The 12,425-nt window shown below is 48.7% G+C and overlaps 1 protein-coding gene across 1 annotated transcript in view; it reads right to left on the minus strand.

Annotated features, from left to right (window-relative positions):
• The window catches only part of LOC139262014 (complement component C7-like), a 174,788-nt gene extending 168,699 nt beyond the window's left edge, over positions 1-6,089 (minus strand). Inside the window, exon 1 of the mRNA XM_070877187.1 lies at positions 6,069-6,089. Coding sequence (XP_070733288.1) covers positions 6,069-6,074 — 6 coding nt within the window. The 5' untranslated portion in view covers positions 6,075-6,089. The remainder of the gene's footprint in view (positions 1-6,068) is intronic.
• Between the last annotated feature and the right edge of the window lie 6,336 nt (positions 6,090-12,425).

The raw sequence follows: 12,425 nt of genomic DNA on the forward strand, positions 1-12,425 counted from the left end.
TGAGTCTTCAAGTGTGAATGTGTGTAAGCGCGTGAGTGTGAGAGTGAGTGTGAATGTGTGTGTGAGAATGAGTCTACCCATGTGAGTGAGTGTAGATGTGCGTGTGTGAGAGTAAGTGTGAGAATCAGTCTAAGTGTGAGTGTGTGTGTGTGTTTGAGTGTGTGTGTGAGAGTGAGTGTGAGTGTGTGTGTGAGTGAGTGTGAGAATCAGTCGACAAGTGTGAATGTGAGTGTGAGTGTGTGAGAGTGGGTGTGAGTGTGTGTGTGAGAAAATGAGTGTGTGAGTGTGATTGTGAGTGTGATTGTGAGTGTGAGTATGAGAATCAGTCTACGGATGTGGATGTGGGTGTGTGAGTGTGTGAATGTGGGTGTTAGAATCAGTGTACGAGTGTGAGTGTGGGTGTGTGAGTGTGAGAATCAGTCTATGAGTGTGAGCGTGAGTGTGTGAGTGTGAGAATCAGTCTATGAGTGTGAGCGTGAGTGTGCGAGTGTGAGAATCAGTCTATGAGTGTGAGCGTGAGCGTGCGAGTGTGAGAATCAGTCTATGAGTGTGAGCGTGAGTGTGAGAATCAGTCTACGAGTGTGAGCGTGAGTGTGCGAGTGTGAGAATCAGTCTACGAGTGTGAGCGTGAGTGTGTGAGTGTGAGAATCAGTCTACGAGTGTGGGCGTGAGTGTGAGCATGAGTGAGAATCAGTCTATGAGTGTGAGTGTGAGTGTGTGAGTGTGAGAATCAGTCTATGAGTGTGAGCGTGAGTGTGTGAGTGTGAGAATCAGTCTATGAGTGTGAGTGTGTGAGTGTGAGAATCAGTCTATGAGTGTGAGCGTGAGTGTGCGAGTGTGAGAATCAGTCTATGAGTGTGAGCGTGAGTGTGCGAGTGTGAGAATCAGTCTACGAGTGTGAGCGTGAGTGTGCGAGTGTGAGAATCAGTCTACGAGTGTGAGCGTGAGTGTGTGAGTGTGAGAATCAGTCTACGAGTGTGAGCGTGAGTGTGAGCGTGAGTGAGAATCAGTCTATGAGTGTGAGCGTGAGTGTGTGAGTGTGCGAATCAGTCTATGAGTGTGAGAGTGAGTGTGTGAGTGTGAGTGTGAGAATCAGGACACAAGTGTGAGTGTGTGTGTGATTGTGAGTGTGAGAATCAGGACACAAGTGTGAGTGTGTGAGTGTGTAAGTGTGTGAGTGTGAGAATCAGTCTACGAGTGTGAGAGTGTGTGTGTGAGTGTGTGAGTGTGTGAGAATCAGGACACAAGTGTGAGTGTGTGTGTGTGAGTGTGTAAGAATCAGTACAGAAGTGTGAGTGTGTGAGTATGTAAGTGTGTGTGAGTGTGTGTGAGTGCAAGTGCATGAAAGTGTGTGTGTGAGTGTGTAAGTGTGAGTGTGAGAATCAGTCTACGGGTGTGAGTGTGTGTGTGTGAGTATGAGTGTGAGTGTGAGAATCAGTCTATAAGTGTGAGTGTGTGTGAGTGTGTGAGTGGGTGTGAGTGTGTGTGTGAGAATGAGTCTTCAAGTGTGAATGTGTGTAAGCGCGTGAGTGTGAGAGTGAGTGTGAATGTGTGTGTGAGAATGAGTCTACCCATGTGAGTGAGTGTAGATGTGCGTGTGTGAGAGTAAGTGTGAGAATCAGTCTAAGTGTGAGTGTGTGTGTGTGTTTGAGTGTGTGTGTGAGAGTGAGTGTGAGTGTGTGTGTGAGTGAGTGTGAGAATCAGTCGACAAGTGTGAATGTGAGTGTGAGTGTGTGAGAGTGGGTGTGAGTGTGTGTGTGAGAAAATGAGTTTACACGTGTGAGTGTGTGAGTGTGTGAGTGTATGAGTGTGTGAGTGTGTGAGTGTGATTGTGAGTGTGATTGTGAGTGTGAGTATTAGAATCAGTCTGTGGATGTGGGTGTGTGAGTGTGTGAATGTGGGTGTTAGAATCAGTGTACGAGTGTGAGTGTGGGTGTGTGAGTGTGAGAATCAGTCTATGAGTGTGAGCGTGAGTGTGTGAGTGTGAGAATCAGTCTATGAGTGTGAGCGTGAGTGTGCGAGTGTGAGAATCAGTCTATGAGTGTGAGCGTGAGTGTGCGAGTGTGAGAATCAGTCTATGAGTGCGAGCGTGAGCGTGCGAGTGTGAGAATCAGTCTATGAGTGTGAGCGTGAGTGTGAGAATCAGTCTACGAGTGTGAGCGTGAGTGTGCGAGTGTGAGAATCAGTCTACGAGTGTGAGCGTGAGTGTGTGAGTGTGAGAATCAGTCTACGAGTGTGGGCGTGAGTGTGAGCGTGAGTGAGAATCAGTCTATGAGTGTGAGTGTGAGTGTGTGAGTGTGAGAATCAGTCTATGAGTGTGAGCGTGAGTGTGTGAGTGTGAGAATCAGTCTATGAGTGTGAGTGTGTGAGTGTGAGAATCAGTCTATGAGTGTGAGCGTGAGTGTGCGAGTGTGAGAATCAGTCTATGAGTGTGAGCGTGAGTGTGCGAGTGTGAGAATCAGTCTACGAGTGTGAGCGTGAGTGTGCGAGTGTGAGAATCAGTCTACGAGTGTGAGCGTGAGTGTGTGAGTGTGAGAATCAGTCTACGAGTGTGGGCGTGAGTGTGAGCGTGAGTGAGAATCAGTGTGAGAATCAGTCTATGAGTGTGAGCGTGAGTGTGAGAATCAGTCTATGAGTGTGAGCGTGAGTGTGCGAGTGTAAGAATCAGTCTACGAGTGTGAGCGTGAGGGTGCGAGTGTGAGAATCAGTCTACGAGTGTGAGCGTGAGTGTGCGAGTGTGAGAATCAGTCTACGAGTGTGAGCGTGAGTGTGTGAGTGTGAGAATCAGTCTACGAGTGTGGGCGTGAGTGTGAGCGTGAGTGAGAATCAGTCTATGAGCGTGAGCGTGAGTGTGTGAGTGTGAGAATCAGTCTATGAGTGTGAGCGTGAGTGTGTGAGTGTGAGAATCAGTCTATGAGTGTGAGTGTGAGTGTGTGAGTGTGAGAATCAGTCTATGAGTGTGAGCGTGAGTGTGCGACTGTAAGTATCAGTCTACGAGTGTGAGCGTGAATGTGTGAGTGTGAGAATCAGTCTATGAGTGTGAGCGTGAGTGTGCGAGTGTGAGAATCAGTCTACGAGTGTGGGCGTGAGTGTGTGAGTGTGAGAATCAGTCTACGAGTGTGGGCGTGAGTGTGAGCGTGAGTGAGAATCAGTCTATGAGTGTGAGCGTGAGTGTGTGAGTGTGAGAATCAGTCTATGAGTGTGAGCGTGAGTGTGTGAGTGTGAGAATCAGTCTATGAGTGTGAGCGTGAGTGTGCGAGTGTGAGAATCAGTCTACGAGTGTGGGCGTGAGTGTGTGAGTGTGAGAATCAGTCTACGAGTGTGGGCGTGAGTGTGAGCGTGAGTGAGAATCAGTCTATGAGTGTGAGCGTGAGTGTGTGAGTGTGAGAATCAGTCTATGAGTGTGAGCGTGAGTGTGTGAGTGTGAAAATCAGTCTATGAGTGTGAGCGTGAGTGTGTGAGTGTGAGAATCAGTCTATGGACTAGAACCTCCACTTTTGAGCTTATAACCCAAAAATGGGCGTTATTTCCGGAGTGGGCGGTAAAAAAAGGGTTTTCAGATCGCCGGCTTCTCGCCCATTCTCAAAACACCTAGTTTACATTTTTGAAAATGGGCGTTACCACGAGCGATATCAAATGGGCGGTGGTGTTAATTTTTTTTGACTTTCTGCCGTAAAGTGTGGCCGTCCTTAGCAGCGGCATGGCAACGCTCGATTGCCGTGATTCAGGAGGTCAAGGATCATCATGACATGTGCAGAAGAGGAGACAGAGAGAGAGGGAGCTCAGAGGCACTGAAAGCGTGTGTGGCTGTGGTGTGTGCTTGTCTGGCTGTTGTGGGAGGCATGAGGGAGATTCACCAGCAGCAAAAAGCCCACTAAGCACCAAGAAGATAGTTGGCACCGAGCTTTTGTCCAACAAATAAGATATAACATGGAATGGTTGGAGGAGGCCCTGGAGCTGGTAACCAGGAACACTGCTGCCACAGGCCTCCCAGTGGTCCCCAACAACACCACCACTGAGAACGACAGATGAGAGCAAGGACCAAGATCCTGCTTCTGCATCAGAGAATGTTGCCCCCTCGGCACCCCCCCGCTCCCGTACCCGTGCAACCACCGCATCTGCCTTCATTCCCCCCAATGAGGCACCGCCTGAGGAGCTCCTCGGCCAGGCGCCATGGAGCGAGGAGGGGAAGGGGTAGAGGTGGGGAGAAGGAGAGGGGGGAAGGAAAGTGAGGTACATGTCCACAGGTGATGGCTGTGTTATATCTCCATCTGGGTGTATGCAATTTGTTGTAATGTATGGGGGGAGGGGACCACCCTCCTGCTTTGCCTTTGTATCCTGTGTTGCTGGACATGTTGAACATGTGATTTATGTCAATGGTGGAAAAAGTGGGGTGTGGGCAGGGGTTGGGTGTTATTGGCTGTCATACTTATGATTTCAGACCAATGTTGGTATTAAACTTTTGTTATTGAACATAACCTTGTTGCACATTGTCTCAGATAGCTGGACCATTACACACTGGTGATTCTTTACCGTGAAAGGATTAAATACAACTTAACATCCATCAACGTAAACTTTAACTGGCACCAAGCTGATGGGCACCATTGATGTCTGAGCTGCACACACACAGCAGTGTGTCAGCGTTGTCACTCACATCAGCGCTCTTTCAGGTAAATCTCTCAGATATCAGCTCCTCACGCAAAAGTGGGATTTAACAAATGCCAGCCATACTGCTGGCGTTCGTTCCGGTTACTTCCACTTTTTGTGGGCAGTTTTTTTGAGCGAGCGATATTGTGGGCGATATGTGTGCGAGGTGGTGAAATTGATGATGGGCGATCTCAATGGCCGCTAGTTTGGGTAAATATGCTCTTTACGACAAAAAACAGTCACCGGGCGTTCATATTGAATCTCGGCGTTAATTCCGTGCAGAAAGTAACGCTGGGCGATATTATGGGCGTTGATTTCGCCCATTCTGCTGATTCCACCCAAAAACTGGGCGGGCGGGAATATTTTTTCCCGGCGTTAAGCACAAGGGGAAAGTAACGTTCGGCGATAAGTCTCCTAAAAAAGCCATCAGTTTCCATTTTGTGCCAAAATGGGCGATATACGTCATTGCGGCAAAATGGACATTAAGTGGGCGTTAAGCAGGCAAACAAAGTGGAGGTTCTAGCTCTATGAGTGTGAGCATGAGTGTGTCAATGTGAGAATGAGGCTGAGTGTGAGTGTCAGAATGAGTCTATGAGTGTGAGAATCAGTCTATGAGTGTGAATATTGAACTGCCCCTCCAACAGTGCAGCGCTCCCTCAGTACTGCCCCTCCGACAGTGCAGCGCTCCCTCAGTACTGCCCCTCCGACAGTGCAGCGCTCCCTCAGTACTGCCCCTCCGACAGTGCGGCACTCCCTCAGTACTGCCCCTTCGACAATGCAGCGCTCCCTCAGTACTGCCCCTCCGACAGTGCAGCGCTCCCTCAGTACTGCCCCTCCGACAATGCAGCACTCCCTCAGTGCTGCCCCTCCGACGGTGCTGCACTCCCTCAGTACTGCCCCTCCGACAGTGCAGCGCTCCCTCAGTACTGCCCCCCCGACAGTGCGGCGCTCCCTCAGTACTACCCCTCCAACAGTGCTGCACTCCCTCAGTACTGTCTCTCTGACAGTGCAGCACTCCCTCAGTACTGCCCCTCCGACAGTGCAGCACTTCCTCAGTATTGCCCCCCGACAGTGCAGCGCTCCTGCAGTATTGCCCCTCCGACAGTACAGCACTCCCTCAGTATTGCCCCTCCGACAGTGCAGCACTCCCTCAGTATTGCCCCTCCGACAGTGCAGCACTCCCTCAGTATTGCCCCTTCAACAGTGCAGCGCTCCCTCAGTACTGCCCCACCGACAGTGCAGCACTCCCTCAGTACTGCACTGTAATGTCAGCCTAGACTTTTTGTGTTCAAGTCCCTGGAGTGGGACTTGAAACCACAACCTTCTGACTCAGAGACAAGTGTGCTGCCCACTGAGCCACACTGACACACAGAGGAGGGCGTTAGGAGCAGAACTGTTCCTGTAAAGAAAGAATAATGTACCTTCATCCCTCTGCAGTGTCTGTCCGTCTCACATTGACAGCTTCTGGGGATCTGCTGGCTGGGTGCGTGTTGTTGGTCAATACTTGGATACAATTCACACAAACCACTTCCAGATTACACAATATCAACAATCTGCGGGAGGTGGGACTGACAGATTGGTTTGTGCTCCCGACCACGCGTTTCTTCTTCCCCACAGAATCTGAGTGTGAGTGTGAGAATCAGTCTACGAGTGTGAGAGTGTGTGTGTGAGTGTGAGAATCAGGACACAAGTGTGAGTGTGAGAGTGTGAGTGTGAGAATCAGTCTGCAAGTGTGAGTGTGAGAGTGAGAATCAGTCTACGAGTGTGAGTGTGTGTGTGAGTGTGTATGAGTGTGAGTGTGTGTATGTGTGTGAGTGTGTGAGTGTGAGAATCAGTCTACGAGTGTGTGTGTGTGTGTGTGTGAGTGTGAGAATCAGTCTACGAGTGTGAGCTTGTGAGTGTGAGTGTGAGAATCAGTCTACGAGTGTGAGTGCGTGTCTAAGTGTGTGAGTGTGTTTGAGTGTGAGAATCAGTCTACGAGTGTGAGAGAGTGTGTGTGAGTGTATGAGTGTGAGTGTGTTAGCGTTAGTGTTTTCTCAGAAGAATCACTCAACACTCAGTCGGTTCCAACGCCGATGCGGCCTTTATTAACGCTTAGCGGGGAGGAAGTCTCAGGACTGTATCCAGGCTTCTCTCCGCAGAACAAAGGGTTACATGGATTTTTATATGTTTTACAACAGTTTACTACAGTTACTCAGCTCATCACGGCTGGACACATTCCAATCAAAATGATTATAGATTACATATAGGTTATTTTAACCCAATAGAATTCCCCTGGTGCCTCAGGAACTATATGTTCGGTTATTGTCAGCTCGGGCTGATTGATGACCTTGTTACAGGAGATAGGTTCTCTCCCTATCTCTTTCTTCCTGGGGAATTAATTGGTTTATTATTCTTATCCTGCATCCAAGGCATTCCTGGTAGTGGGCCTCACAGGGTTATTGCTCGGTCATTGCTCAGTCAATAGTTCACAGCTTGACTACCTGATTTCCCATCATGCCTGGGCGGCCATTTTATGTGTGGCCACTTTAAACTTATATGAGTTTAGATATATTTAGCAGGTGCCTAATGCCTAGTGTTTTGATATATACTGCAGGTGCATACTTCCTACAACAAGTGTGTGCAAGTGTGTGAGTGTGAGTGTGTGTGTGAGTGTGTGTGTGTATGTGACTGTGTGTGTGTTTGAGTGTGTGTGTGTGTGGGTGTGAGAATGAGTTGTGTGTGTGTGAGTGTGTGTGTGAGTGTGTGAGTCTGAGTGTGTGTGTGCGTGTGAGTGAGTGTGAGTGAGTGTGAGTGTACGTGAGTGAGTGCGAACGTGAGAATGACTCTATGTGTCCCACTCCCCCTCCCCCTCCCACACTCCCCCTCTCACACTCCCCCCTCCCACACTCCCCCCTCCCACACTTCCCCCTCCCAGACACCCCCTCCCACATTCCCCTCTCCCACTCTCTCCCCTACTACACTCTCCCCTCCCGCCTCCCACTCTCATCCCTCTCACTCTTGTTACACTCATAGTAAATGGTGAGACTGAGTACTGTGTGTAATGAGCAAGTGTGACCTTAGTTCCTTTATTAAGATTCCAGAGTGCAGGTACCTCGTGGGTGGCCTGCTTATATACTGTGTTCCCAAGGCATGCTGGGATCCCTTGGGACTCCAACAGGTAGACCCTCTAGTGGTCAGGTGTCATGCAGGTTACAAAGGGTCAAATACATAACACCACTCCCCCGTGAAGTCAACAGTAGACTTATTTACAAGGTGAGATGATCTGGAGCTTTGTGCTCCCTTGTCAATCGTCTCGGTACAAATGCTGGTGTGGGTGGGTTGGTCAGTTCTTCACTGGGCTGTTGGGCAGCCGGCCTTGTCGGGCTGCTGGGCATGATGAGTTCGGTTTTGTGGTCAACTGCCAGCGAGCCATTTGGGACCATGTCCATAATTGCGCACAAACACAGGATCATTGATCTCAATATCACGTGACAAATTTGCGCGGTTATGGTACACACTTTGTTGATGCTGCCTGCCCTCTACGTGATCATGGAGATCAAGGTGGACAAGAGAGAGCCTTGTTTTAAGCGCCCTTTTCATGAGCAGCTCAGCTGGGGGAACCCCGGTGAGTGAGTGGGGTCTGGTGCGGTAGCTGAGCAGGACTCGGGACAACCGGGTCTGCAGGGAGCCTTCCGACACGCGTTTCAAGCTTTGCTTGATGGTCTGAACTGCCCGTTCTGCCTGGCCGTTGGACGTGGGTTTGAATGGGGCAGATGTGACGTGTTTGATCCCATTGCGGGTCATGAATTTCTTGAATTCAGCACTGGTGAAGCACAGCCCATTGTCACTGACTAGGACATCAGGCAAGTCGTGCGTGGCAAACATGGCTCGTAGGCTTTCAATGGTGGCCGAGGATGTGCTTACAGACATTATTGCACATTCAATCCATTTTGAGTAAGCGTCCACGACAACCAAAAATATTTTCCTAGGAATGGGCCTGCATAGTCTATATGGATCCTCGACCACGGTTTGGAGGGCCACGACCACAAACTTAGCGCTGCCTCTCTGGGCGCATTGCTCAGTTGAGAGCAAGTGTTGCACTGGAGCACTCATGACTCCAAATCTGAGCCGCTGCCAGGCCACCACACGTGGGATCTGGCTATAGCTTTCATCATTACGATGCCTGGGTGGGTGTTGTGAAGTTCGCAAATGAATGTGTCTCTGCCTTTCTTGGGCAAGACCACGCGATTGCCCCACAAAAGACAGTCCGCCTGCAGGGACAACTCGTCTTAGCGTCTGTGGAACGGCTTAATTACTTCCTGCATCTCCACTGGGACACTGGACCAGCTCCCATGGAGGACACAGTTTTTTACCAAGGACAGTAAAGGATCCTGGCTGGTCCAGGTCCTGATCTGGTGGGCCAGAACGGGAGATTTCTCATTCTCGAATGCCTCCATGACCATGAGCAAGTCCGCTGGCTATGCCATTTCCACCCCGGTGGTGGGCAATGGTGGCCGACTGAGTATCTGCGCAGTTCTCTGTGCCCGGACTGTGGCGGATTACATAGTTGTATGCCGACAGCGTGAGCGCCCACCTTTGGATGCGGGCAGAGGCATTGGTATTAATCCCTTTGCTCGCTGAGAATAGCGATATGAGTGGCTTGTGGTCAGTTTTACGCTCGAACTTGAGACCAAATAAGTACTGGTGCATTTTTTTACCCCGTAAACGCACGCCAGGGCCTCTTTTTCAACTATGCTGTAGGCCCTTTCGGCCTGGGACAAACTCCTGGATGCAATTGTAACTGGTTTCAAAATTACCGATTCATTAGCCTGTTGTAACATACACCCGGCCCCGTATGATGACGCATCGCAAGCTAACACTAGTCGCTACATGGATTATACAGGACAAGCAGTTTGTTAGAACACAATAGGTTTCTGGCTTTCTTAAAGGCAGCCTCTTGTGAATTCCCCCATATCCAGCCATCTCCCTTGCGCAGTAGCACATACAAACATAGAAACTTAGAAAATAGATGCAGGAGTAGGCCATTAGGCCCTTCGAGCCTGCACCACCATTCAATAGGATCATGGCTGATCATTCACCTCAGTACCCCTTTCCTGCTTTCTCTCCATACCCCTTGATCCCATTAGCCGTAAGGGCCATATCTAACTCCCTCTTGAATACATCCAATGAACTGGCATCAACAACTCTCTGCGGCAGGGAATTACACAGGTTAACAACTCTCTAATGAAAAAGTTTCTCCTCACTTCAATCCTAAATGGCTTACCCCTTATCCTGAGACTGTGTCCCCTGGTTCTGGACTACCCCAACATCGGGAACATTCTTCCTGCGTCTAACCTGTCCCGTCCCGTCAGAATTTTATATCTTTCTATGAGATCCCCTCTCATTCTTCTAAACTTCAGTGAATACAGGCCCAGTTGATCGAGTCTCTCTTCATATGTCAGTCCTGCCATCCTGGGAATCAGTCTGGTGAACCTTCGCTGCACTCACTCAATAGCAAGAACGCCCTTCCTCAGATTAGGAGACAAAAACTGAACACAATATTCCAGGTGAGGCCTCACCAAGGCCCTGTACAACTGCAGTAAGACCTCCCTGCTCCTATACTCAAATCACCTAGCTATGAAGGCCAACATGCCAATTGCCTTCTTCACCGCCTGCTGTACCTGCATGCCAACTTTCAATGACTGATGAACCATGACACCCAGGTCTGCCTTCCAGTTTTTTGCCCCCAAAGTGGATAACCTCACATTTATCCACATTATACTGCATCTGCCATGCATTTGCCCACTCACCTAACCTGTCCAAGTCACCCTGCAGCCTCTTAGCGTCCTCCTCACAGCTCACACCGCCACCCAGTTTAATGTCATCTGCAAACTTGGAGATATTACACTCAATTCCTTCGTCTAAATCATTGATGTATATTGTAAATAGCTGGGGTCCCAGCACTGAGCCCTGCGGCACTCCACTAGTCACTGCCTGCCATTCTCAAAAGGACCCGCTTATCCAGACTCTCTGCTTCCTGTCTGCCAACCAGTTCTCTATCCACATCAACACATTACCCCCAATACCCCCAATGCTTTAATTTTGCACACCAATCTCTTGTGTGGGACCTTGTCAAAAGCCTTTTGAAAGTCCAAATACACCACATCCACTGGTTCTCCCTTGTCCACTCTACTAGTTACATCCTCAAAAAATTCTAGAAGATTTGTCAAGTGTGATTTCCCTTTCATAAATCCATGTTGACTTGGACCGATCCTGTCACTGCTTTCCAAATGCGCTGCTATTACATCTTTAATAATTGATTCCAACATTGTACTCACTACTGATGTCAGGCTAACTGTCTATAATTACCCGTTTTCTCTCTCCCTCCTTTTTTTAAAAGTGGGGTTACATTAGTAACCCTCCAGTCCATAGGAACTGATCCAGAGTCGATAGATGCTTCCACTATTTCTAGGGCCACTTCCTTAAGTACTCTGGGATGCAGATTATCAGGCCCTGGGGATTTATCGGCCTTCAATCCCATCAATTTCCCGAACATAATTTCCTCCCCAGTAAGGATTTCCTTCAGTTCCTCCTTCTCGCCAGACCCTTGGTCCCGTAGTATTTCCGGAAGGTTATTTGTGTCTTCCTTCGTGAAGACAGATCCAAAGTATTTGTTCAATTGGTCTGCCATTTCTTTGTTCCCCATTATAAATTCACCTGATTCTGACTGCAAGGGACCTATGTTTGTCTTCACTAATCTTTTTCTCTTCACATATCTATAGAAGCTTTTGCAGTCAGTTTTTATGTTCCCAGCAAGCTTCCTCTCATACTCTATTTTCACCCTCCTCTGTTGAATTCTAAATTTCTCCCAGTCCTCAGGTTTGCTGCTTTTTCTGGCCAATTTATATGCCTCTTCCTTGGATTTAACACTATCCCTAATTTCCCTTGCTAGCCACGGTTGAGCCACCTTCCCCGTTTTATTTATACTCCAGACAGGGATGTACAATTGTTGAAGTTCATCCATGTGATCTTTAAATGTTTGCCATTGCCTATCCACTGTCAACCCTTTAAGTATCATTCGCCAGTCTATTCTAGCCAATTCACGTCTCATACCATCGAAGTTACCTTTCCTTAAATTCAGGACCCTAGTCTCTGAATTAACTGTGTCACTCTCCAACTTAATAAATAATTCTACCATATTATGGTCACTGTTCCCCAAGGGGCCTCGCACAGCAAGATTGCTAATTAGTCCTTTCTCATTACACATCACCCAGTCTAGGATGGCCAGCTCCCTGGTTGGTTCCTCGACATATTGGTCTAGAAAACCATCCCTAATACACTCCAGGAAATCCTCCTCCATCGTATTGCTACCAGTTTGGTTAGCCCAATCTATATGTAGATTAAAGTCGCCCATGATAACTGCTGTACCTTTATTGCAGGCATCCCTTATTTCTTGTTTGATGCTGTCCCCAACCTCACTACTACTGTTTGGTGGCCTGTACACAACTCCCACTAGCGTTTTCTGCCCTTTTGGTATTCCGCAGCTCCACCCATACCGATTCCACATCATCCAAGCTAATGTCCCTCCTTACTATTGCATTAATTTCCTCTTTAACCAGCAATGCCACCCCACCTCCTTTTCCTTTCTGTCTAAAGTTCCTGAACGTTGAATACCCCTGGATGTTGAGTTCCCAGCCTTGGTCACCCTGGAGCCATGTCTCCGTAATTATATCATATTGAGGCACAGAGCCTTCAGGCTTGTCTTTTTTAACAAACTTTTTCCCTTTAGAATTTTG

The sequence above is a fragment of the Pristiophorus japonicus genome, chromosome 1, assembly GCF_044704955.1.
Source record: "Pristiophorus japonicus isolate sPriJap1 chromosome 1, sPriJap1.hap1, whole genome shotgun sequence".
NCBI lineage: Eukaryota > Metazoa > Chordata > Chondrichthyes > Pristiophoridae > Pristiophorus > Pristiophorus japonicus.